Below are 25,376 nucleotides of genomic sequence, written 5' to 3' on the forward strand. Positions count from 1 at the left end.
ATATATGTCTTTTCTGGGCTCCACCTTGCCTCTTGAATATAGAATCCTGGCACCGACGTGAATAAATATACATGAAAACTGGACACCGAATAATGCGTCACACTGTCTCAAGCCAGCTGACCTATATGTTACTTGACCTTTTTGATAGTGAGTGAGTGTCTTCTCAGTTGGTCATTGTGAGAAACTGGTTCTTCAGTGAATTTATGTCACTGGACCTCGTGACGACAATCTCAACTTTAAAATTCCCGCACTCATTTAAACTGTGAACAAGTGAAATCACAGCTCAGCAAGGGAAATACCCAATTAGAATAGGAGTGCGCGTGTATGTGTGCGTGCGTGCGTGCGTGCGTGCGGCATGCTTGGGGTTCAACGTCGTACTCAACAAGTTTTCAGTCATATTACGACGAAGGAGTCCTAGAGTGCATGTACGTATATTGTGTCTCCGTTTTGGAAGACGGATTTCCACCGCTGTTTTATCTAGTGCTGCTTCCCTGAGACGCCTCACTGAAGGCAAGTAAGCTGCCCTGCCTGAGCCATTATACTGATGTGGGTCAACCACTCATTGCACTACCCCTTAATGCTGAACGCCAAGCGAGGAAGCTACAACTTCCTCTTTTAAGGTCTTAGGTGTGACTCGACCCTGGATTGACCCTTGGATCAACAGCACCCAAAGAGGGCGCCCTACCAACTTTATTATCGGGGCCGGTCAGATCATTGTTATAAATTTACACATGAAAAGTTAAGGAGCAACGGAAAATTATATGCAAAGTTATTTCTGTGGAGATGTATTTGTCTGAGAGTTTTTGGCTTGCACATCTTGACAGGTTGCCAAAGCAAGTGTACTAAATCTTTGCCAAAGCCAACATCATAGCAATCTTGAACAAAGAAGATTGCACAGTGCCGAAACAAAAACCCTACTCCCTTACCTGTTAAGCCTACATCATTGATTTTATTTTGTACACTCCTATCTCATCTTTATACATGTGTCCTGCATGTATATTTCTTTCAACGCTTCTATGGCATAATGGTTAGGGTACAAGTGCGGCACAGTGACTCAGGAGCCTTTCACCAGTGTGAGTTCAAGTCTAACTCATGTTGGCTTCCCCTAAGGTTGTGAGTGGGAAGGTCTGTCGGCAACCTGTCGTTGGGTTTAGCTTGGTTTCTTTCCACCACAGTGCTGGCAGCGGTGGTATAACTAAATGAGTTAAACATAAAGAAGCAATCAAAGTAATAACTAAATACATTGCTCTCTCTGTTGCAGTTTGTGGGGTGATCATGGCCAGGCATCATTGGAATCAGCCAAAGTTTGTCTAATTAATGCCACAGCTGTTGGCACAGAAGTTCTGAAGAATCTTATACTGCCAGGTACTATATTTTGGTGTTGAAGTTTGGTGAATTGGGCACATTTTCAGGCTAATATTTTCTCTAGCATGCATATAGACTACTCTATTTGCCAAGCAAGTGTATAATTTGCAAAGACTAGCGCCTTTAAAGGCAAAGAACACACTAACATGAAGTACACGTCAAATAAAAGACCAGTAAACGTTGTCCACAAAACAAGGTGGATTTATTTTTGGAGAAAATTTCTTTCAACCGAGTAAAGTATATTTAAATTTTATGGTATTCTATTGTAGCCTTTTCTGACGATATTGGGACCAATGACGTCACATAAAGTTTTTGCCACTTTACACATGTAAACTGCAAGATTTCATAATTCTAAATGCATATGCATGCACAGCTATGAATGTGTTCACTGATTGGACCGTAAGACAAACTATTTCAAGCAAAAAGTATGCATGTCACTACAGACCATCACAGAATCTGATTTTTTTATAACCATTTAACTAGTCTGACTCATCTGATATATACTTCATTTTAGTGTTTTCCTTGTCTTTTAACACCAATAAAGGGATCTGATAAAAATAAGTATTTTGTTCTTTTGGCCCTCTAACTACATTTACACACTAAGATATACATTTAAGATCCTACATTCCAAACTTCATAGAAATTCATGTGCACAAATTCATCCTCGAAGGCTCTAACTGTCTTTTATCAGTCAAGTACTGATTTGACATTGATTTGACTTTTTGCTCAGGTATTGGTTCCTTTACAATTGTGGATGGCGGGAAAGTAACCGGAGAGGATATCGGTAACAAGTGAGTGCATCTCATACTTTTAACGTCTTAGCATACATTTTTTTTACGCCTGTGTTCTGAAATGAAAATTTCTCTTTGTTTTGTGGGGCCTCCGTGGCTCAGTCGGTTAGCGCGCTAGCGCAGCGTAGTGACCCAGAAGCCTCTCACCAATGCGGTCGCTGTGAGTTCAAGACCAGCTCATGCTGGCTTCCTCTCCGGCCGTACGTGGGAAGGTCTGCCAGCAACCTGCGGATGGTCGTGGGTTTCCGCCGGGCTCTGCCCGGTTTCCACCCACCATAATGCTGGCCACCGTCGTATAAGTGAAATATTCTTGAGTACGGCGTAAAACACCAATCAAAAAAAAAAAAAAAATCTTTGTTTTGTCTTTCTAAGTCTTTTTGGCATAACTACTGATTTAAAGAACTGCTACAGCTTTAGTTGGCGTTATAAACCTTGCTCCCGCAAGCATCCACCTGAGCACATTTTGTGTACATTTGTAAGTCATTACTTATGCAAAGAAGAGGAATTCGTCCAAATGTGATGAATTGACTTCCCTTCATGAAATGCATGTTTTGGGAGCTAGTACACAATAAAATATTACAGTTCAAATTATTAAGTGTGTATATTTTTAACAACTGCATAATTTCTTATGATAGTTATTCTGTCTGTTTTCCAGTTTTTTTCTGTGCAAGAACTCCATAGGAAAGGTGCGTATAAAATAATACATAATTATTATGGTATTGTATAAAATTTTGCTCATAAGAGTAAATGCATAATGTCTTAATGCTGTTTCACTGTATATATGTATAGATAGAACTTCTTTACACATAACTCTCCTATCTTTATTGCACATCTGCAATAATACAACTGCTGACAGTGCATGCTGGTATAGCTAATATAGAAACTGCCAGATCATATCAGACTGGAGCTGTTAACAGTGCTCACTCCGTTCATATATCTGAATATTAGACAGTTTCTGAATTGAACGCATTTTGATGCACAGCACTTGTATAACAACCAGTCATTGTTCATGTTGTCTGTTCTCTATGTCTGGATATAGTCAAGGGCTCAGGTGGCCACAGAGTACCTGGCGGAGCTGAACGAAGATGTGGATGGCCATTCCGTGGAAGAGGTAACCGCCTGCCCAATTTAAACTTATACCTGAGTACATTCGCATTGTTTAAAAGCCAGCATAAAAGTATACTGAACAAAACTATAAACGGAACACCCAATATTTTGATAGAATTAACTGTGTTATTAAATTCCTGTCAGTACTTTCAGGGGGCCATAAGATGGACACTTAACAATACATTTCCATAACTGATGCAGACATGCAACAGATGGCAACCCTGAAGTAGGGTAGGAAACAAGGGTGGGGTCTCTCTGGGAAATTCCACTCTTCATTAAAGAGTATGTCCGCCGTTAGCCTGCTGGACTGCTACACAGACCTGATGAAATGGTAAATGGTGACTTGCGGAATGTTTTCCCACTTCCGTGTGAGGGCCAAACACAACCCTGCTGTGTTACCCGAAACTGGAAACCGTTGATGAACGCGCCGGTTGAGGACATCCCATAGGCCGATCCCAGTCGAGCACTTCATTATTTTCGGCCTGTAGAAAGACTCTGCATCAGGTAATTACGGAGCCCAACTGTTTCATATGTTGTGGCAGTGGCTGGCCTGAAACGGTTGCGGAGGAGGCGAATATCACAGTCTTGATTGAGGTCGTTCAACGCGGTCTGCTGGCATACGGGCGATTAGAGGTCGTGCCAATTTCTTCATGACATTTTCTGAGACGGCTAATCATTGACACATTAACGTTACAACAACTCTAATGCTACCAATGGCACTGTGTGGAACTGTGGCATCGTGCCTTTTGATAGAACTTGTACAGTACAAGTGGACTTTTGTACACCTGAGGATAAGGAGTGCTAGGGAAGACCTTACAGATCATTGAATACTGCAGATAAGGCCACACCAGTCTGAGGAGTCAATATGGTCAATAGGCTTGAAGTCGACAACACTTTGGTTTTGGAGACTGGAATGTACACTGGTAAAGGGGTTTGCTCTTGGCTATCCCTCAGTACTATATTGACAAAATTCTCAGCATTATCTTGTGAAATATTGCAAAAACAAAAGTGTTGCGATTGTATTTTTGTTCAATATAGTTATTATTAATCTGAGCACTGGTCACTGAGGTCTTAAGCACAGGCTATGGCATGCAGAGAATTTTTGTAGGTTTTGACTGTTATAGTTTTTTGAGGACACCAATTTTATTTTGTGTTTTATGGGCTAACTAAAACTATAAAAAAAATGACGCTACTATCCAAAAATGAAATAAAACTGAAAATCCGCCAATTTTAGGTTGTCCAATCTTGAAAATTTTATGATTTGTCATGTTTTTTTTGAAGGCTTTCCAATCATGTAAATATGTTCTAAACAGGGAAACAGACAGTCCACAATTATATCATTTGTAAGATTTCTATATACTAATCCGTCATTGGAAAAGGGATTTGTTCTGGCCCTGAAACAACAATTTATATTGGCTCACCAATTCACAGGTTGAGGTTTTACACTTATATTTTTACTATCCCGCATACTTGTGACAGCCAGCTTTTTTATTGGGATTTTTACGCTTCTTATGTTTTGTCATATTAGAGAGAGAGATATGGTTTCTGTTTCAGTCTGCTGATGTCTTGTTGGCCACTGACCCCAGCTTCTTCAGCTCTTTCAGCATGGTAATAGCAACAAACCTTTGTGAAAAGTAAGTGTCTGCCATTGTCAGATTTGGACAATGGGTTCCGTGTAGAAACAGAAAAGTGGAAAGCTAGAATCAGAATAAGTTTAGTGTAGAAATATTGAATATTGTAGAAATATTAAATTTTTAACAGTGTTTGTTAAACAAGGTAGAAAGAATGAATGAATGGTTATTCCTTAACATTGCTTTGGTGATATTGCAGCCATAATGTGGTGAGAATATTTTTAAAGCAGGAGTCTTATTAAATAGACTTAGATCATTAAAACCAGCTAAAAGTCGAAAACCAATTCATGTCTTGTGAAATATGTAGTCTGGAGATTTGTATATAGATACTGTACATGTATGTATTTTAGCAGAATGTATATAGGGGTGTTTAAAGAATTGGATTTTATGATATGAACCAACAAAAAATTGATGAGAGCATCCTTGCCATTGATGCTGTAGGATAATTCAAATATAAAATCGGCCATGTAGAATCTAAGCAAAGTCTACACAGTCAACTAGGATTAAGAAAGTCATATTGGCTAAAGGGGCCTCCATGGCTCAGTTGGTTAGCACGCTATCACAGCGTAATGACCCAGGAGCCTCTCACCAATGAGGTCGCTGTGAGTTCAAGTCCAGCTTATGTTGGCTTCCTCTCCGGCAGAACATGGGAAGGTCTGCCAGCAACCTGCAATATTCCCTCGGCTGTGCCCGGTTTCCTCCCACCATAATATCAGCTGCCGTCGTATAAGTAAAATATTCTTGAGCATGGCGTAAAACGCCAATCAAATAAGTAAATATATCAAATTGGTTAAAATGAAACAAACACCCAAGTCTATATGTAAAATCATTATGTCTGTGTCATGTCCCCAAAACACTAGTATGAAATGGAGATGTACAGCTCTTTTACAGTGCACTGTTGTATAAACTGTCTGTGTTTGTTGTAGTGTGTGTAACATTTGCTACTCTTGTTACAGAGTTCTGTTACAGTTGTCTGCGGTGCTCTGGAAGGATGAAGTACCGCTCCTCGTCTGTCGCTCCTATGGGTTTCTAGGCTATATGAGACTTGCTATCAAAGATCACACAGGTATTGTTTATTGTTCAAAAAACTTCAAAGGTTTTTGTTCTGAAAATTTAGGTTATCAAAGCATTAATAGAGGTAATCTTTCATGTAGCTTTATGAAGTTTGCCTTAGACATTGTGTTCATATTGCCAAAATAGGCTACTGTAATTCTTCAACCTTTTCACATGTTTGCAAGGTGTCTAAGGTATTTTGAAGACATTATTTTACATTGACTGGCAAAATTATGCTTTTTCCAAAGCCCTAAAACTGGCCAATCCAACCAATATAGGTTTGTCTCCAAAATAAAAGTAAAAATGTGCATAAATTGAACTGAAAGTTGTTCTTTCATATGTGACAAGGTTCAAGAATCTGGGCACCATGGACATATGACATACTGAATATTTTGTATTTAAGTTACATGTAAATATTTTTTTTTATTTGCAACCAGTCCCATGTATTAGGGTCAGTGACAGGATCCTATGTACAGAATAAGTTCCATGTAGATCAGTCTGTTTGGATAACTCTATTATAGGAAGATGTCACTAGGAATAGAAAGATTTTCTGTAATTCTTCCAACTTTCAGGACTGTGACTCACAGATGTCAGTAGTGCAGAAAGTCAGAATTTACATTTCTCTCTCAGTTTTTTTCAAAAATTAGAGATACATATTTGTATATGTCCAGTAAATGGACTAACCATGTGAGAAAAAAGAAACCATGTATTCCTGTTACAATTACATACATTGGCTAAAAGGAACGGACCAGATGTCCTAAAGATTTAAAAAGTCATGTGGCTGTCTGTTATTGTTGCAGTGGTGGAGTCTCACCCAGATAATGCTCTTGAGGACTTGCGTCTAGATCAGCCCTTCCATGACCTTGAACAGTTCTGTGACTCACTTGATCTGGACAGTATGACAAAGAAGGTGAATGTCTGACATGTTTGATGCACATGTGAACCACAACACAACTAACAGTCTTACTGCAAATAGCGGCGTGACCTTTATACATTGTACATGTTTTATAGGCCATACTCATGTTTTCAGGGGAGAGTACATACACTATGTTAGAAGATACATGAAAAACATGTGGATGAGTTTGTGGGCCCTTGCTGGCTCAGTTAGAAGCACGGGCTCACTGCGACTATCAGGTCCTTGACCTTGGGGTCGTGCTCTTTCTTTATACTCTGGCATTAAGTAAATGTTTATTAAGTGCCGAACAGAGGTTGGTGTTTTACTCCCCGCATTCCGCTATTCTCCGTCCCGCTGTTGAATATTAAAGGGAAAACTTCCTGAGCGCAGCCAATCAACAACAATCCAAGCTGGGCAGTGTTTGATCTGCATATTCATGTGTTATTACAGTGCTTAAATGTGGCAAGGGCACACAAGGTGCTTCTGCAATTCATACCGTGAAAAGGGAATGATTCCTCTGCCTCCTCTTAAATGGGTCTGGCAGCAGCCCGTGGACGATGGTGGGTTTCCCCCGGGCACTGCCCGGTTTCCTCCCAGCATAATGCTGGCCACAGCCCTTTGTGTGAAATATTCCTGAGTATGGCGTAAAACACCGATCAAATAAAGCAGATCCTCTTTACATGTATCACCATTCGTGTTGCCTTATAAAGAGTTCATTTGAGTTTACTTGCTTCCCATGAATATGATGCTGGACTAGGTATTCCTAGTACTGCACTAGGTAGATATATAAGTGCTATCTACCTGCGGGCTGGAGGGAATTTCCTTTAGTCTAATAGTGGAAGTGTGGATTTCTAACCCAGAGGTCGCTGGCTCAAACCCCCAGCTGGTTAGCCCCGTCACACTGGGTTGCTGGGTGGTTTGTATAGCAGGTGGTGATGCTTTGGTGGACCTTGTGTGTGTGTGTGTGTTCGACTCTCCTTTCCTGGGAAGTCACAAGGATGTAACTAGGAAGACTGGGCGTGAATGTAACAGGGTGATATAGAAGCGCTATCATCCCTCGGGCTGAATAGAATTTCTCATTAGTATTGTGGTAGAAGCGTGGACTCCAAACCCAGAGTTCTCAAATTCTCAGCTGGTAGGCTTGTCACACATGAACTCTTACATCAAACATGGGAATATTCTTCACTTTACTCTGCTCACTCCTGTTTCTTCCACCCTTAATGTACACCTTCAATATACACCCTCATTGTAAAAGTAAAGTATGGTGTCCAAGCCTTATTTTGGGTCATATTTTGCCAGAATCTGAAGGGATGTCTGTATCTTTGTTTCTTGAGAGTCAATGGTGGGGGGGGGGGGGGAGTCTGATTTTAGATTCCTCTATATTCAGATTAATCTTTAATCTCTTTTTTTCATGGCAATTAATTTATCAGATATGAAGTGTATGATACTTGATTCTTCAGACATGTATGCAGTTTGCTTAACATTTAAATAATTTTTTTTGTTTTTTTTACTGTGTTTTTTTTTTTTACAGGAATTCATATAGATTCTCGTAACAGTAGTTCAAGAGATATTTTTATAAATTGGATTCCTGGATGCTCATCAAAAAATAAATGATCCCTGGCATGACTGGTGTCATTACCATTGGTGAATAAAATAAGTTAGTAAGTGTTATCACAATTGTAGGAACACAGTCACACGCCCTGGTTAGTATTAATCTACAAGTATCTCCAGCAGTGGAAAGCTCAGGTGAGATATTTTAATAATTCAGGTACCAAGTTTATACGTTAAAGGAAGTTCAGTAAACATTGAAGTATTCCCTGATGATGATGTAAATTTATACTTGATTTGTAATATTGTAGAAACAATTTATCAGTGATATGTAAAAACTTAAATTCAATTTTCAATCTGCTCTCAAACCTTCATAAAGGAAAAGGAAAGGATAAATGGCCAGAAATTTGGCCCATGACTAACTTGCCCATTTTTTCCTTATTCTGAGAGTTCTGTACTTTTTAGAAAGGTGTTTTGAGGTTTGCTTGGAACATCGTACTGGGAAATTGTAAATTTCTGCACCAAAAATAATTTTTTATGACATTTATTCACCTCTAAAAATGCCCTTTTGTGGGCAAAATTTTAGGTCAGGTAGGGTAGTTGCAGCTATGCCTTTATAAATGTTTTGTGTTTAAAATAAGGATGATGATTGCCATTCCAAACAACTGTACATGCATAACACCAGCAAGGTCAACACATTTCCAAGCATCAAGTATTGGAAACATATTTGGACAAATGTTTATCTAGTGAGTTATTGCTCTCTGGCCAAAGGCCTCAAATGCTTAAGGAAAAGCAAGTGGTTTGAGCCCACTTTCTCAAAACAGGGAACAGCAGAATTGAACCTTCATACAAGTATGGGGTAATGTGATTGGCCTAAAGAAACTTAAAAACCAGAAATTTTACATACAGCTCTCACATGTACTCGAAAATGGCTATTACCCAAAAAGATTGTGAATTTATTAATGGTTGCACAATCATTTTTATGAAGACTCATTTCTTCAGTTGCCTCTTTTCTGTTTACCTCTGGACTGATAGAGTGGTATAGTGTACATGTATGTCGTTGGTGGGCACAATATTTCTGCTGTCCTTGTTCAAGCCATATCATCTCCATTTCATTGTAACTTCATATACCTGGTTTCACTGATCAGCATCAAGGGTTACCGCCCCAAAACTATGCCCAGAAAAGGGAGTTGAAGGAAGAGATACGGAAAGGTATTCATAAAAATGAGGAGGGTGTTCCCGAGGATGAGGAGAACTTTGAGGAGGCTATTCTACACCTGAATTCTGCCCTGGTTCACACACAGGTGAGAAGTCAAACGAGGATACACTGTTACCATTGTGAGGGCTGTTGGGGATATGAACAATAAACCTGCTGTGCAAACTATGAATTCTCCTAGCAGTCACTGTAAAAACTACAGCAGCACAGGGTTTGTTTTTTTGTCCATACACCCAATAACCCTAAAAACTATTACAATCAATTCTTAAGATTTTAGTTTTGTTTTATTATTAAGGAAATAAAGAACTTTATCTAATGTTTTATTTGTACGCCAATCTGTGAATGCACATTTTATGAATTGGACATTTATACTGGGAAAACTGACACTTCCAGCATCTGAAGTAACAAATGAAACTTTATATTGCAGGTAATTTTTAAAAGATTCATGAATAGCTTATAATTATATCTGAGAGAAATTTGGGTTCAGAAGACGGAGAATTAAAGCATTCTATAGGGATCAGGAGTTTGGTTACTGATATTCTTGTTGCACTGTGTGACTTTGTTGAGAATGCTTAGTACAGGATGTGGCTGTGGTTCATGCATAAACCTTGTCTGATACCACCAGATTCTCCTCAAGACCCTTTTGGTGGTTGTTTTCCAGATACCACCAGATTATCCCTTAACCCTTTTTGTTGGTTTGTGTTCTCCAGATACTACCAGATTATCCACTAATCCTCGTTTTTCATGTGTTTTCCAGATACCACCAGAATGTCCGTAACCCTTGCTTTTGGTTTGTGTTTTCCAGATACCACCAGATTATCCCTAACCCTTGTTTTTTGTGTTTTTCAGATACTACCAGATTGTCCATAACCCTCGTTTTTGGTTTGTGTGCTCCACATACCACCAGATTATCCACTAATCTTCTTTTTCGTTTGTGTTTTTCCAGATACCACCAGATTATCCTCTTACCCTCGTTTTTCGTTTGTGTTTTCCAGATACCACCAGATTGTCTGTAACCCTCGTTTTTCGTTTGTGTTCTCCACATACCACCAGATTATCCCCTAACCTTCGTTTTTGGTTTGTGTTGTCCAGATACTACCAGATTATCCACTAATCTTCTTTTTTCGTTTGTGTATTCCAGATACCACCAGATTGTCTGTAACCCTTGTTTTTGGTTTGTGTTTTCCAGATACCACCAGATTATCCCCTAACCTTCGTTTTTGGTTTGTGTTTTCCAGATACCACCAGATTATCTCTAACCCTTGTTTTTTTGTTTGTGTTTTCCAGATACCACCAGATTATCTCTAACCCTTGTTTTTTTGTTTGTGTTTTTCAGATACTACCAGATTGTCCCTAACCCTCGTTTTTGGTTTGTGTTTTCCAGATACCACCAGATTATCCCCTAACCTTCGTTTTTGGTTTGTGTTTTCCAGATACCACCAGATTATCTCTAACCCTTGTTTTTTTGTTTGTGTTTTCCAGATACCACCAGATTATCTCTAACCCTTGTTTTTTGTTTGTGTTTTTCAGATACTACCAGATTGTCCCTAACCCTCGTTTTTGGTTTGTGTTCTCCACATACCACCAGATTATCCACTAATCTTCTTTTCGTTTGTGTTTTCCAGATACCACCAGACTGTCCATAACTGTTGTTTTTGCTTGTGTTTTTTCAGGTACCACGAGTTTATCCCCTAACCCTCGTTTTTTGCTTGTGTTTTTCAGATACCACCAGATTATCCCTTTACCCTCACTTTTAGTTTGTGTTTTTCAGATACCACGAGTTTATCCCCTAACCCTCGTTTTTTGCTTGTGTTTTTCAGATACCACCAGATTATCCCTTCACCCTCATTTTTAGTTTTGTGTTTTTCAGATACCACCAGATTGTCCCTAACCCTCATTTTGGTTTGTGTTTTTCTGATACCACCAGATTATGCCCTAAACCTTGTTTTTGGTTTGTGTTTTTCAGATTCCACCAGAAGTTAAGAAACTGCTTGAGCATGAATCTTGTAACAACCTGCACTCTGAGGTAATTTGACACATGTTAATATCTACAGTGAATGTTAGTAGATTGTCATGAAAAATATTCAATACTGTCATTTTGACTGAATTAAACTCTATCCATGAAACCAATGCAAAAAGCTATTTATTTGTTTATTTGACTGGTGTTTTAAGCCCTACTCACGAATATTTCAACTTATACCACCATTATGGTGCAGGGAAATTGGGCAGAGCCCAGAGGAAAGCCACGACCATTTGCAGGTTTCTGCCTGATCTTCCCTTGAAGGGCAAAAGAGGAAGCCAGCATGAGCTGGACTTGAACTCATAACAGCAGCATGGATGGGAGGCTCCTGGGTCACTTGTGGCATGCTGGCATGGAAAAACGCTATTAAAACAGTATGTAAGTGTGTGGTTAATATAAGTGTTCGGTACTTTTCTCTATGACCGCTTTTACAGAGTGGGAAATTAATTTCAGATTTTATGTATCATACTTCACGTGCAGTCCTTGCACATTTTTTGGTTAAGCATAAATTACCTCTGAGACAACTGACAGAACTTAAAGGTACAGTTTTTAGCCAAAAGAACAAGTTTGTGTCATATTTGTAGAATTATAATACAGTGATATGAATTGCCTAGCGACATTTAAAAGACTGGCAGCCAGATTGCATATAGGCCTACTTCTCTGGGGAACATTTCATTCCAAGTGAATGTTATAAATGTCATCTTTGTTCAGATTTTGAATTTTCTTCTCTGTAGAAAAATGTAAAATGCAACCAAATTGCATCAGATCTTGTTGAGATTGCATATACTACTCTAGAGGAACATTTCCTTCCAAATAAATGTTATAAATATGTTCTTTTCTTCAGATTTTGAATATTCTTCTCTGTACACAAATGTAAAGAATACTATGTTTTCAATCAGAAAGTGATGCATTGGAATTTGTTCAGAGCCGTACAGGAGGTTTACGAAAAGCAGCTGGTACACTGTATACCCCTGTTACATATGGTATCCCAGGTAAAAGTTCATCAAAGAACAGATGTATATGTACATTAATGCCCTGTCATATTTTGACATTTCAGAGTAAACCGTTCTGGATACTGGTTAAGGCTCTCAAGGATTTCACAGAAAATGAAGGACAAGGTAGACATTTGGCCTCAGGACCTTGAAGCGATCTTAGACTTATGTAAAAATATTAAACTTGGTGTATTCCTTTCTGTCATTTTAGCTAAAATTTGTTCTACAGTAACTTACCCAGAATTTACGTTGTCAACCAATATTTTGACCTTGTTACGTGAGAAACAACAATTTTAAGGTAATATGAAATTTTGACTTTAGTCTAAGATTGCTTTGTGATCGTGGGGCGGGATCTTTCACAGATGTACATGTAGACCAGGTGCAAGCATGTCACAACATCAGTGATCTAGTTTTAGATCAACATGTGGCATGGCGTCCAAATTATTGTGAAGGCCTGTGTTCATGTCAGCCGACGCGTGTATGTAAATATCTATTTGCACAGGTGTGACCTTGCAGGTACAGTATCAATAAAGGTAGTAAATCAGTCATGGTTCTGATCATGTTGCATTTCACTGTGTAATGAATGCCTGTAACTTAAATATTGATTTCAAATACTTATTGATTGAGACTGCCTGTTTCAGATGTACCGTCTGCATTTTCACCTCCCTTTTCAAACTGTGTTACGCTCAAACTGATATCTTGCTTTTGTGTATGTGCATCTTACGCTCAAAGAAATTAAATAAACACCAGGAGTTACTGATACATTGTATTGTCTACGATTCATCATCAATATTTACTGAGATTTTTTTACATGACTCATGTACATCTGGGGCTGGTTCCACAAAACAAATACTGACTTAAGTCAAAATTTAAAATTATGATTTTAAAGATTATTTTTGGGTCCTATAAGCTTAAAGTTTTATCACTTCATAAATATAATCTTAATAAGACAAATGCACTAAAATTTCACCTCGTGGTACCAAAAACTAAGCATTATGACAAAGTCAGAAATGGCTTTGTGGAATCGGTGCCTGGTGCTGAACAAAGAACAGAGACTAGGTATTGATCAACCCTAGTATTAGTATGTTTGATGCGGGGGCATCATGTTTAGAGCCAGCATTACACCACACAGCAAACATAAGTCGAGAAAATCAGTAATTGTTATTCATTCTTAACATCTTGTTCATCATGTTAAGTCTTCAACTATGCTGGCGTACCTGTATGAATAATTGGAAGAACAAAAATGATTAAGCTTAATTTAGGCCTTCTCATGGCCAAGTGCTGATAGTGTCCCTTCGCTGACAGTCTCTCTTTTCAGACAACTGAATGTGTCTGACTGCTGATGTTGCCTGACTGTTGAAAGTGTCTCTTTGCAGACGGCTAAGTGTGTCTCTTTGCAGAAAGCTGAATATGCCTCTGCTCATGTTGTCTCACTGCTGAATGTCTCTTTGCAGACAGCTAAATGTGTCTCTGCTCATGTTGTCCAACTGCTGACAGTGTCTCGTTGCAGACAGCTGAATGTGTCTCTGCTGATGTATTCTTACTGCTGAGTGTGCCTCTTTGCAGCCAGCTGAATATATCTGACTGCTGATGTTGTCTCACTGCTCATGTTGTCGGACTGCTGACAGTGTCTCTGCAGACTGTTGAATGTGTCTGACTGCTGACAGTGTCCGTTTGCAGACTGCTGAATCTGTCTGTTGGCTGATGTTGTCTCACTGCTGATGTTGTCTCACTGCCGATAGTGTCTTTTTGCACACAGCTCAGTGTGGCTGGCAGCTGATGTTTCACTGCTGAAGTTGTCTGACTGCTGACAGTGTCTCTGCAGACTGTTTAATGTGTCTCAATGCTGACAGTGTCTCTTTGCAGACTGCTGAATGTGTCTCACTGCTGATGTTGTCTCTCTGCTGACAGTGTCTTATTGCAGAGGTACATCTACTTGTATCTACAATGTATTATCAGGGTATTAAACTGCCTAGTAAATATCTCATAACTCCCTGTGCTCATTGTCTCATTTTGTCACATATCTCAGGTCAACTCCCTCTCCGAGGCACCATTCCTGACATGACAGCCGATTCAGAGAGATATATCCAGCTACAGAATGTGTACAGAAAACAGGCAGCTAAAGACGTGGCTTCTGTTACCAGACATGTGCAGAAGACTCTGAAGGAGTTGGGCAAGGTACAGTGTATTGTATAAAATGTACAGCTGGTGGACGTTCTGGATGTACCTGCGCAGAATGTATTGTGTGTGTGTGAACATATGGGATGTACCTGTGCTGAATGTATTGTGTGTATGTGAATGTATTGTATGTGCATGAACATATTGGATGTACCTGTGCTGAATGTATTGCATGTATGTGAATGTATTGTATGTGCATGAACATATTGGATGTACCTGTGCAGAATGTATTGTGTGTATGTGAATGTATTGTATGTGCGTGAACATATTGGATGTACCTGTGCAGAATGTATTGTATGTATGTGAATGTATTGTATGTGTGTGGACATATTGGATGTACATGTGCAGAATGTATTGTGCGTGGGTGAACATATTGGATGTACCTGTGCAGAATGTATTGTGTGTATGTGAATGTATTGTATGTTCGTGGACATATTGGATGTACCTGTGCAGAATGTATTATGTGTGCGTGAACATATTGGATGTACCTGTGCAGAATGTATTGTATGTGTGTGAACATATTGGATGTACCTGTGCAGAATGTATTGTATGTGCATGAACATATTGGATGTACCTGTGCTGAATGTATTGCATGTATGTGAATGTATTGTATGTGTGTGGACATATTGGATGTACATGTGCAGAATGTATTGTGCATGGGTGAACATATTGGATGTACCTGTGCAGAATGTATTGTGTGTATGTGAATGTATTGTATGTTCGTGGACATATTGGATGTACCTGTGCAGAATGTATTATGTGTGCGTGAACATATTGGATGTACCTGTGCAGAATGTATTGTGTGTGTGTGAACATATGGGATGTACCTGTGCTGAATGTATTGTGTGTATGTGAATGTATTGTATGTGCATGAACATATGGGATGTACCTGTGCTGAATGTATTGTGTGTATGTGAATGTATTGTATGTGCATGAACATATTGGATGTACCTGTGCTGAATGTATTGTGTGTATGTTAATGTATTGTATGTGCATGAACATATTGGATGTACCTGTGCAGAATGTATTGTGTGTATGTGAATGTATTGTATGTGCGTGAACATATTGGATGTACCTGTGCAGAATGTATTGTATGTATGTGAATGTATTGTGTGTGCGTGAACATATTGGATGTACCTGTGCAGAATGTATTGTATGTGCATGAACATATTGGATGTACCTGTGCAGAATGTATTGTGTGTATGTGAACATATGGGATGTACCTGTGCTGAATGTATTGTGTGTGCGTGAACATATTGGATGTACCTGTGCAGAATGTATTGTATGTGTGTGAACATATTGGATGTACCTGTGCAGAATGTATTGTATGTGTGTGAACATATTGGATGTACCTGTGCAGAATGTATTGTGTTTATGTGAATGTATTGTATGTGTGTGAACGTATTGGATGTACCTGTGCAGAATGTATTGTGTTAATGTGAATGTATTGTATGTGTGTGAACATATTGGATGTACCTGTGCAGAATGTATTGTGTTTATGTGCATGTATTGTATGTGCATGGACATATTGGATGTACCTGTGATATTAAATGTTGCTGCTCATATAGAATCTAAGTGGAATGTATTGTGTGTGCGTGAACATATTGGATGTACCTGTGCAGAATGTATTATGTGTGTGTGTGAACATATGGGATGTACCTGTGCAGAATGTATTATGTGTGCGTGAACATATTGGATGTACCTGTGCAGAATGTATTGTATGTGCATGAACATATTGGATGTACCTGTGCAGAATGTATTGTGTGTGTGTGAACATATGGGATGTACCTGTGCTGAATGTATTGTGTGTGCGTGAACATATTGGATGTACCTGTGCAGAATGTATTGTATGTGTGTGGACATATTGGATGTACATGTGCAGAATGTATTGTGCGTGGGTGAACATATTGGATGTACCTGTGCAGAATGTATTGTGTGTATGTGAATGTATTGTATGTTCGTGGACATATTGGATGTACCTGTGCAGAATGTATTATGTGTGCGTGAACATATTGGATGTACCTGTGCAGAATGTATTGTGTGTGTGTGAACATATGGGATGTACCCGTGCTGAATGTATTGTGTGTATGTGAATGTATTGTATGTGCGTGAACATATTGGATGTACCTGTGCAGAATGTATTGTGTGTATGTGAATGTATTGTATGTGCATGAACATATTGGATGTACCTGTGCTGAATGTATTGTGTGTATGTGAATGTATTGTATGTGCATGAACATATTGGATGTACCTGTGCTGAATGTATTGTGTGTATGTTAATGTATTGTATGTGCGTGGACATATTTGATGTACCTGTGCTGAATGTATTGTGTGTATGTGAATGTATTGTATGTGCATGAACATGTTGGATGTACCTGTGCAGAATGTATTGTGTGTATGTGAATGTATTGTATGTGCATGAACATATTGGATGTACCTGTGCTGAATGTATTGTGTGTATGTTAATGTATTGTATGTGCGTGGACATATTGGATGTACCTGTGCAGAATGTATTGTGTGCATGTGAATGTATTGTATGTGCATGAACATTTTGGATGTACCTGTGCTGAATGTATTGTGTGTATGTTAATGTATTGTATGTGCGTGGACATATTGGATGTACCTGTGCTGAATGTATTGTGTGCATGTGAATGTATTGTATGTGCATGAACATATTGGATGTACCTGTGCTGAATGTATTGTGTGTGCGTGAACATATTGGATGTACCTGTGCAGAATGTATTATGTGTGCGTGAACATATTGGATGTACCTGTGCAGAATGTATTGTGTGTATGTTAATGTATTGTGTGTGCGTGAACATATTGGATGTACCTGTGCTGAATGTATTGTGTGTGCGTGAACATATTGGATGTACCTGTGCAGAATGTATTGTGCGTGGGTGAACATATTGGATGTACCTGTGCAGAATGTATTGTGTGTATGTTAATGTATTGTGTGTGCGTGAACATATTGGATGTACCTGTGCAGAATGTATTATGTGTGTGTGTGAACATATGGGATGTACCTGTGCAGAATGTATTATGTGTGCGTGAACATATTGGATGTACCTGTGCAGAATGTATTGTATGTGCATGAACATATTGGATGTACCTGTGCAGAATGTATTGTGTGTATGTGAACATATGGGATGTACCTGTGCTGAATGTATTGTGTGTGCGTGAACATATTGGATGTACCTGTGCAGAATGTATTGTATGTGTGTGGACATATTGGATGTACATGTGCAGAATGTATTGTGCGTGGGTGAACATATTGGATGTACCTGTGCTGAATGTATTGTATGTGCATGAACATATTGGATGTACCTGTGCTGAATGTATTGTGTGTATGTGAATGTATTGTATGTGCATGAACATATTGGATGTGCCTGTGCTGAATGTATTGTGTGTATGTTAATGTATTGTATGTGCGTGGACATATTGGATGTGCCTGTGCTGAATGTATTGTGTGTATGTGAATGTATTGTATGTGCATGAACATATTGGAATGTATTGTGTGTATGTGAATGTATTGTATGTGCGTGAACATATTGGATGTACCTGTGCAGAATGTATTGTATGTGTGTGAACATATTGGATGTACCTGTGCAGAATGTATTGTGTGTATGTGAATGTATTGTATGTGTGTGAACATATTGGATGTACCTGTGCAGAATGTATTGTGTGTATGTGAATGTATTCTGTGTGCATGAACATATTGGATGTACCTGTGCAGAATGTATTGTGTGTATGTGAATGTATTGTATGTGCATGAACATATTGGATGTACCTGTGCTGAATGTATTGTATGTATGTGAATGTATTGTGCGTGGGTGAACATATTGGATGTACCTGTGCAGAATGTATTGTGTGTATGTGAATGTATTGTATGTTCATGAACATATTGGATGTAGCTGTGCAGAATGTATTGTATGTATGTGAATGTATTGTGCGTGGGTGAACATATTGGATGTACCTGTGCAGAATGTATTGTGTGTATGTGAATGTATTGTATGTGCGTGAACATATTGGATGTACCTGTGCAGAATGTATTGTATGTGCATGAACATATTGGATGTACTTGTGCAGAATGTATTGTGTGTATGTGAACATATGGGATGTACCTGTGCTGAATGTATTGTGTGTGCGTGAACATATTGGATGTACCTGTGCAGAATGTATTGTATGTGTGTGAACATATTGGATGTACCTGTGCAGAATGTATTGTATGTGTGTGAACATATTGGATGTACCTGTGCAGAATGTATTGTGTTTATGTGAATGTATTGTATGTGTGTGAACATATTGGATGTACCTGTGCAGAATGTATTGTGTTAATGTGAATGTATTGTATGTGTGTGAACATATTGGATGTACCTGTGCAGAATGTATTGTCTTTATGTGCATGTATTGTATGTGCATGGACATATTGGATGTACCTGTGATATTAAATGTTGCTGCTCATATAGAATCTAAGTGGACATGTTACGTGTACAAGGATGTACATGTATTGTACATGTACTTGAGTGTACTGTATATACGTGGACATACTGGATGTACATGTGCATGCATGTGGAAGTATTGAATGTCTGTGAAAGTTGACGAATTGGATATACATGTGGAGATATTAAATGTACATGGGTGTATTGAATGTTCATGGACATATTGAACAAAAATTGGCCTATGGCATTGTACGTGTTGTAAAAACATTCACCAGTCACACTGTGTAAGTGGGCTGTCTATCAGATGTACGCATATACATGCACGCTGTAAAATAAAACAACAACAATGAATAGATACCAAAAACAACATTGAAAACAGTGTTTACAACGTGTGTTATCCTCTTTAATATGACTTTATGTCTACCCTAGGGTGTTAGATGCTGGTAATGCTGTCATTTTCTCTCCACTGATCTCGGATTATTTCTGTTCTTGCAGGCCAAACTGTTGCCGCCAGACATTGATTTGACCACAACAGTTCTGTATATTCTCTTTCCCTTTTTTGCTGCACTTGAAGCTTTTCTGTTGATACTGTAATTCTTCAACCTTTTCGCATGTTTGCAAGGTGTTTATTCAAGCATATTCTGAAGGCATTAATTAGTTCAAATCATATCTTTTGTGAAGCAATGAAAATGGCCAATCCAACCATTGTAGCTTTGTCGCCAAAATCAAATTAAAATTATACATAAAGTGAACTGAAAGTTCCTTTTTCATATGCGAAAAAAGTTGAGAAATTAGGGTGTTATTACTGAGCTGCTGTTGTCTGTTTCTCTTTCCTCATACTGATTTGTCCTTCCATGCTCTGATACCATTTGGCAACGGCTTTAAGCTCCTGATCTTACTCACTAAACTTCGTAAAATAAATTTATCATATGTTTTCTCATAAATCATATTGCCTTTAAATATGGAGCTATAAATGAGACAAGTGTGAAAGCTTTGTGAAAGGGGCCCCTGGTACTTTATGAATATAATGAGCGTACTGTATTCACATGTGCATGTTAAGCTTCACTTAAGTGCAAATATTTATGACAGTGGGGAGCATTATAAACCCAGTGGTTAACACACCTGTCGTTCAGGTACTAGGGCAAACCAGGCTTGATTCAATCTTATCCTTTGTCATGGACTGAAAGAATATTATGGCTTTAATGGCATGTCAGCAGTGTGTTAGGTATATCATCATGAGGGTCACAATTACCCAGGGGCCTCTCACCCATGCAGCCGCTCGGAGCTCAGCTCATGCTGCCTTCCTCTCCAGTCATGGCGGTAGTACATGGGAAGGTCCGCCAGCAATCTGCAGATGGTTGAGGGTTTTCCCTGAGCTCTTGTTGATATTCCCCTGCCTAATTCGTTCTCAGGGATTTTGAGACATTAGATTCAGGTCAGTATGACTTGTGAAACCTTTTGGGTGGTCTCACATGAAGTTATTTGTAAACTCATGTTGGTAAACACCTGGGAAAGTTAATTATCGTTTTGTAATTCTTCGACCTTTTCACATGTTTGCTAGGTGTTTTTTCAAGCATATTCTTGGAATGGTATTCTGCATAGACTGATAAAATGATAATTTTTGTAAAGTCCCGAAATTGGTCAATCCAATCAATGTAGTTTCGTCTCTGAAATCAAATCAAAAAGGTGCATAAATTTCACAGAAAGTTGCTTTTTCATGTGCAAAAAGGTTAAGGAATTAGGGTTTGAAAAGTGTGTGGTTTTAATACTCGGATCTGGTTCTGTTCTCCCATAAACTGCTGTAATACTATACTGTTTTTCACCTGAAATTAGCTTTTTAAAAGTGACACATTTGATTTATTCATCCACCTTAAATAATACAATGCTACATAGTTTTTTGTGGAGCTTGATTAAGTTTTGATCAGAAAAGCTTGAGTGTTGGCATGAAATGTATCATTCTAAGACATGAGCCGAAAGTGCTTTTTCAGGTCAAGCTTTGATAGGTGAAATACAGTACTGTAATTCTTCAACCTTTGCACATATTTCCAAGGTGCTTATTCAAGCATATTCTGAAGGCATTATGCTGGGCAGATTGGTAAAATTATACCTGTTTCATGAAGCGCTGAAATTAGCCAATCTATCAAGTGTAGATTTGTCCCCAAAATCAAATTTAAAATGAGCAAAACTTGCACTGAAAGTTTATCTTTCATATGCGAAAAGGTTGAGGAGTTAAGGTAAGTCAAAAATTCTTAATTACAGCATTAAACACAAATCAGATATGTGTGGATAAAGGTGTGAGAATGGGCTGTGATTTCTTCGTAGTGCCAAGCTTACTATACGCTGCATGCATCCTTCTGTTTCGTAACACCTCTAACGATCTTACAGTGCAGTGTTCCATGGTTCTCAGCTTTGAGATCTGTTTCTATTTTGCTTGTTTTATGTTTGCTGTTAGACACCTTGGGATATATCACACACACAGTACCTACGGTCACCTATGATTTCATGGAATATTTCCCCAAAATTGCCCTGCTAGGCAAATTGTGGTACAGAATGGTGAGGAATTGCTGATATATCATGTGAACTTAGGCGTGAACTAGTGTCATGAGTGATGAGCATACAAAAATTCACATGGTTTTTGCCTGAATTTAGTACATTAGCGGATGAAAACTTACTTAAAATGAAATTATAGGTGATTTACTGTAAATCCGATATATACATACACATACATATACATGGTATAGTGTACATATGATGATAAGAAACAGGAAAACTTATTTTGATGGCAGCATTTTATTTTTTTACTTATGTATTTATTTGATTGGTGTTTTACACTGTACTCAAGAATATTTCACTTATACGACAGCAGCCAGCATTATGGTGGGAGGAAACCGGACAGAGCCCGGAGGAAACCCACGACCATCCGCAGGTTGCTGAAAGACCTTCCCACATACGGCCGGAGAGGAAACCAGCATAAGCTGGACTTGAACTCACTTGCATTGTGAAACTATAAACTGTGCTTACGTGTAAATACATGTACACATGTCATGTCTACACAATACATGTAAATACATGTACACATGTCATATCCACTCAAATACATGTAAATACATGTACACATGTCGTGTCTACACAAATACATGTAAATACATGTGCACGTCATGACTACACAAATATGTAATTACATTTACACATATCATGTCTACACAGATACATGTAAATACATGTACACATGTCAGGTCTACACAAATACATGTAAATACATGCACACATGTCATGTCTACTCAAATGCATGTAAAATGTGATGTCTACACAACTACATGTAAATACAGGTACACGTCATGTCTACACAGATACCTGTGTATGTATGTTGTTTCATTTTTATGAAGTTCTGCAACCCTAAAAGTGTATTTTCTGTGTGAAATTAAATATGATTAATATTTATTTAATGCTGCCTATCTGAAGTTCTTTGCAAAACAGTTGAGGATTACGAATGTTTGGATCCAATTAAAGGTTCCATTGTAATTGTTGGTTACTAAACTGTACAAAAATGAACATCAACATACTTGTTTTCACCTCTAGACCACATTTTGGCCTAAAATTTCTTTGCAAACACTATGTCTTAAATTCTTCATGAGGGTTATCAGCTATACCACACGTACATTCAGGTATTGTGAAGAACCCAGTTCGCTGTTGGTGACCTTGACCATTATTTCAAGGTCATTATAGTCATTCAGTTTGCATTTGGTGACAGGCTTGTGGACACAATATTTCTTCAAGTCTTCATTGAAGGAGTTTTCGTCAAACATGCATGGCATGTGCACCTAGTCTTCTACAAGACCCCTGGTATTTTTCAATGACCTTGACCTGTTTTCTTGAGATCGCTTGGCAAGTGCCTCCATTACCTTGTGAACACTTTACCCTTAACACCTGTAGCTGGGTTTTCCCGAGTTCAGATCTACTCTTGGGCCTTGGGAAGAATCCTATTCATTTTCGGTGACCTTAATCATTGTGGTCCTTTAAATTATATTATGTCACAGACTTGTAATCTTAAAAATCTCTCTCTGAAGACAATTTTCATCAAAGCTATACATACACTGTACCACATGTGCACTTGTTTAACAACATTTAGAAGAGTCTTTTTGTGTTTCATTGACCTGTTTGTTTTTTTTTCAAGGTCATGTGCCTCCATTACCTTATAACACGATTTTTTGCAAACGGTGTATTTTAGTGCATTGCACAGTATTTATTATTTTCCATTATTATTATTATTATAATTATTATTATTTATTCATTTCATTGGTTAAATGCTGCACCCTGAGATTTTTTAACTGATAAGACTGTGGTCAAGTTTATGGATTGAGGAGACAGGAGAGCCTGAGGCAGACAACCATACATCATAAGGAACCTGTCAAACTTCCAGACAAAAACTCCCCTCAGATTTGAACCTATGCAAGATTTTGGCCAACTCATGATCCAGTGAGGGCCCTACTCGTGTCCTTCTCTGTGCCAAACATATCACAGTTCTGTACCCCTAAGGTGTGCCTGTTAAGTACTGATTTATGCTTTTATTCCTTTTCTGCATTCCATTTGAACATACTGTGTTATATTTCCGCGTACATGGCTGTATGTGATGACATTTGTTCTGTAAATGCCACCAATGATTATTGTGTGTGTTTTATCTGCAGAATCTGTGCAGTATATCCGAGCAGGATATAAAGACCTTCTGTAAGTATACCTGTGACAGCTAGTAAGGATTGATAATTAAGGTGAGGCTGGTTTCAGCCTGATATGGTGTCTTGATAAAGTCCAACCTTTTTCTTCTTGACAGGGTTTAGTTATGCCCAATGATAAATTTATGAACTGATAAAGGGCAGTGGTTTACTCTAAGCACTCAAGTTTTCACCACCTGTAAACCTAACTGCCATCGTTCATGTTAAGTTTATATATTCTTGGTTATGATGTCAGCTTGCAAACAACTTTTAAAGAGCTACTTCCAGGCCATGACCTGCACACTGTATGTTTAAGCAGTGTGGTTTAATGAAAAGGATCCAAATATATTTGCAGTGGTGAAAAAACATAGCATTGTATGTTAACTACTGTTATTATTTGCGGAGCGTAATATAGAAACAAAAGTTTTCTGTTGTTTCCAGTTTTGTCTGGTTTGACAGTTTGTGATATTTTATTTGTTTCCAGTTTTGTCTGGTGTGACATTTTCTGAATTGTGGTGTTCGCTCTGTTCCATAGTGTATCCTTCATAGCTCGTTAGTATTTTCGTCTGGTTTCTCTTGGGACTGAAGCAAAGGAAATAAAACTTTATGTACCATATTGGCTGTTTTGTTCACATAGGTAGAAATGCAGCGTTTCTGCGCATGATACATTGTTCCAGTATTGCTGAAGAGTACAACAAAGAAACCATGAAACTGAGGGAGATAGGTGAGTACATTCAACCCAGGGATGGATTGCTTCACTGTGAGTCACTGTGAGTTCAAGTCCAGCTCACTGTGAGTTCAAATCCAGCTCATGCTGACTTTGTATCTGGTCGTATTTGACTGCCAGTAACCAGCAGGTGATTGTCGTTTCCTCCCACCATATTGCTGGCCGTTGTCAGTTAACTGAAAAGTCCCTGAGTACAGTGTAAAACACCTATCAAATAAGTAAATAAATGATTAAAATTATATCTGATGTTGAATTGAAACTTGGTACATGGCTTTACCATGACAAGTTACAGATGTTTGAGCTTCAGGCTTTCTTTTTTTTTTTTTCATTTTTGAGAAAATCATGGCCATTTCTGTCTTCCTTTGCTCTTAAGCATGTTCTCTGAACTTGTTTTGGAGAAGAATCATCAAAGTATCATGTGGAAACTTGGTACATGGCTTCACCCTGACAAGTTAAAGGTCAGGTTTGAATTGTTGGCTGTTTTATCCATTTGTGACAATAAAGTTAATGCGTAAGTTAAACGTAGGAGTATCAGGTTTAAATGGTCAAGAGACATTGTGCTTAATACAAGCGTGTAGGTCACAAAATAACCCGAATGTTGCTGAAAATAGAGCATTTCCTTTTGACTTGATGGGAAGCGGATTTGTGGCATAAATTTGGTAGTCCTGGGTGTAACGTGTTTATGAACAACTGGATAGACTG

General features: G+C 38.4%; 1 protein-coding gene across 2 annotated transcripts in view; it reads left to right on the forward strand.

Moving 5' to 3' along the window:
• The window catches only part of LOC135474808 (NEDD8-activating enzyme E1 regulatory subunit-like), a 31,908-nt gene that overhangs the window by 149 nt on the left and 6,383 nt on the right, over positions 1-25,376 (forward strand). Inside the window, exons 2-16 of one of the 2 annotated variants that reach the window (XM_064754405.1) lie at positions 1,262-1,365; positions 2,096-2,156; positions 2,812-2,842; positions 3,196-3,267; positions 4,818-4,897; positions 5,851-5,960; positions 6,748-6,857; positions 8,526-8,588; positions 9,539-9,694; positions 11,573-11,632; positions 12,684-12,744; positions 14,648-14,796; positions 19,734-19,772; positions 23,924-23,963; positions 24,585-24,671. In XM_064754405.1, coding sequence (XP_064610475.1) covers positions 1,262-1,365; positions 2,096-2,156; positions 2,812-2,842; positions 3,196-3,267; positions 4,818-4,897; positions 5,851-5,960; positions 6,748-6,857; positions 8,526-8,588; positions 9,539-9,694; positions 11,573-11,632; positions 12,684-12,744; positions 14,648-14,796; positions 19,734-19,772; positions 23,924-23,963; positions 24,585-24,671 — 1,223 coding nt within the window. The remainder of the gene's footprint in view (positions 1-1,261; positions 1,366-2,095; positions 2,157-2,811; positions 2,843-3,195; positions 3,268-4,817; positions 4,898-5,850; positions 5,961-6,747; positions 6,858-8,525; positions 8,589-9,538; positions 9,695-11,572; positions 11,633-12,683; positions 12,745-14,647; positions 14,797-19,733; positions 19,773-23,923; positions 23,964-24,584; positions 24,672-25,376) is intronic. The other variant, XM_064754406.1, reaches the window with a different exon arrangement.

Source organism: Liolophura sinensis, chromosome 9, assembly GCF_032854445.1.
Source record: "Liolophura sinensis isolate JHLJ2023 chromosome 9, CUHK_Ljap_v2, whole genome shotgun sequence".
In the NCBI taxonomy this organism is placed as follows: domain Eukaryota; kingdom Metazoa; phylum Mollusca; class Polyplacophora; order Chitonida; family Chitonidae; genus Liolophura; species Liolophura sinensis.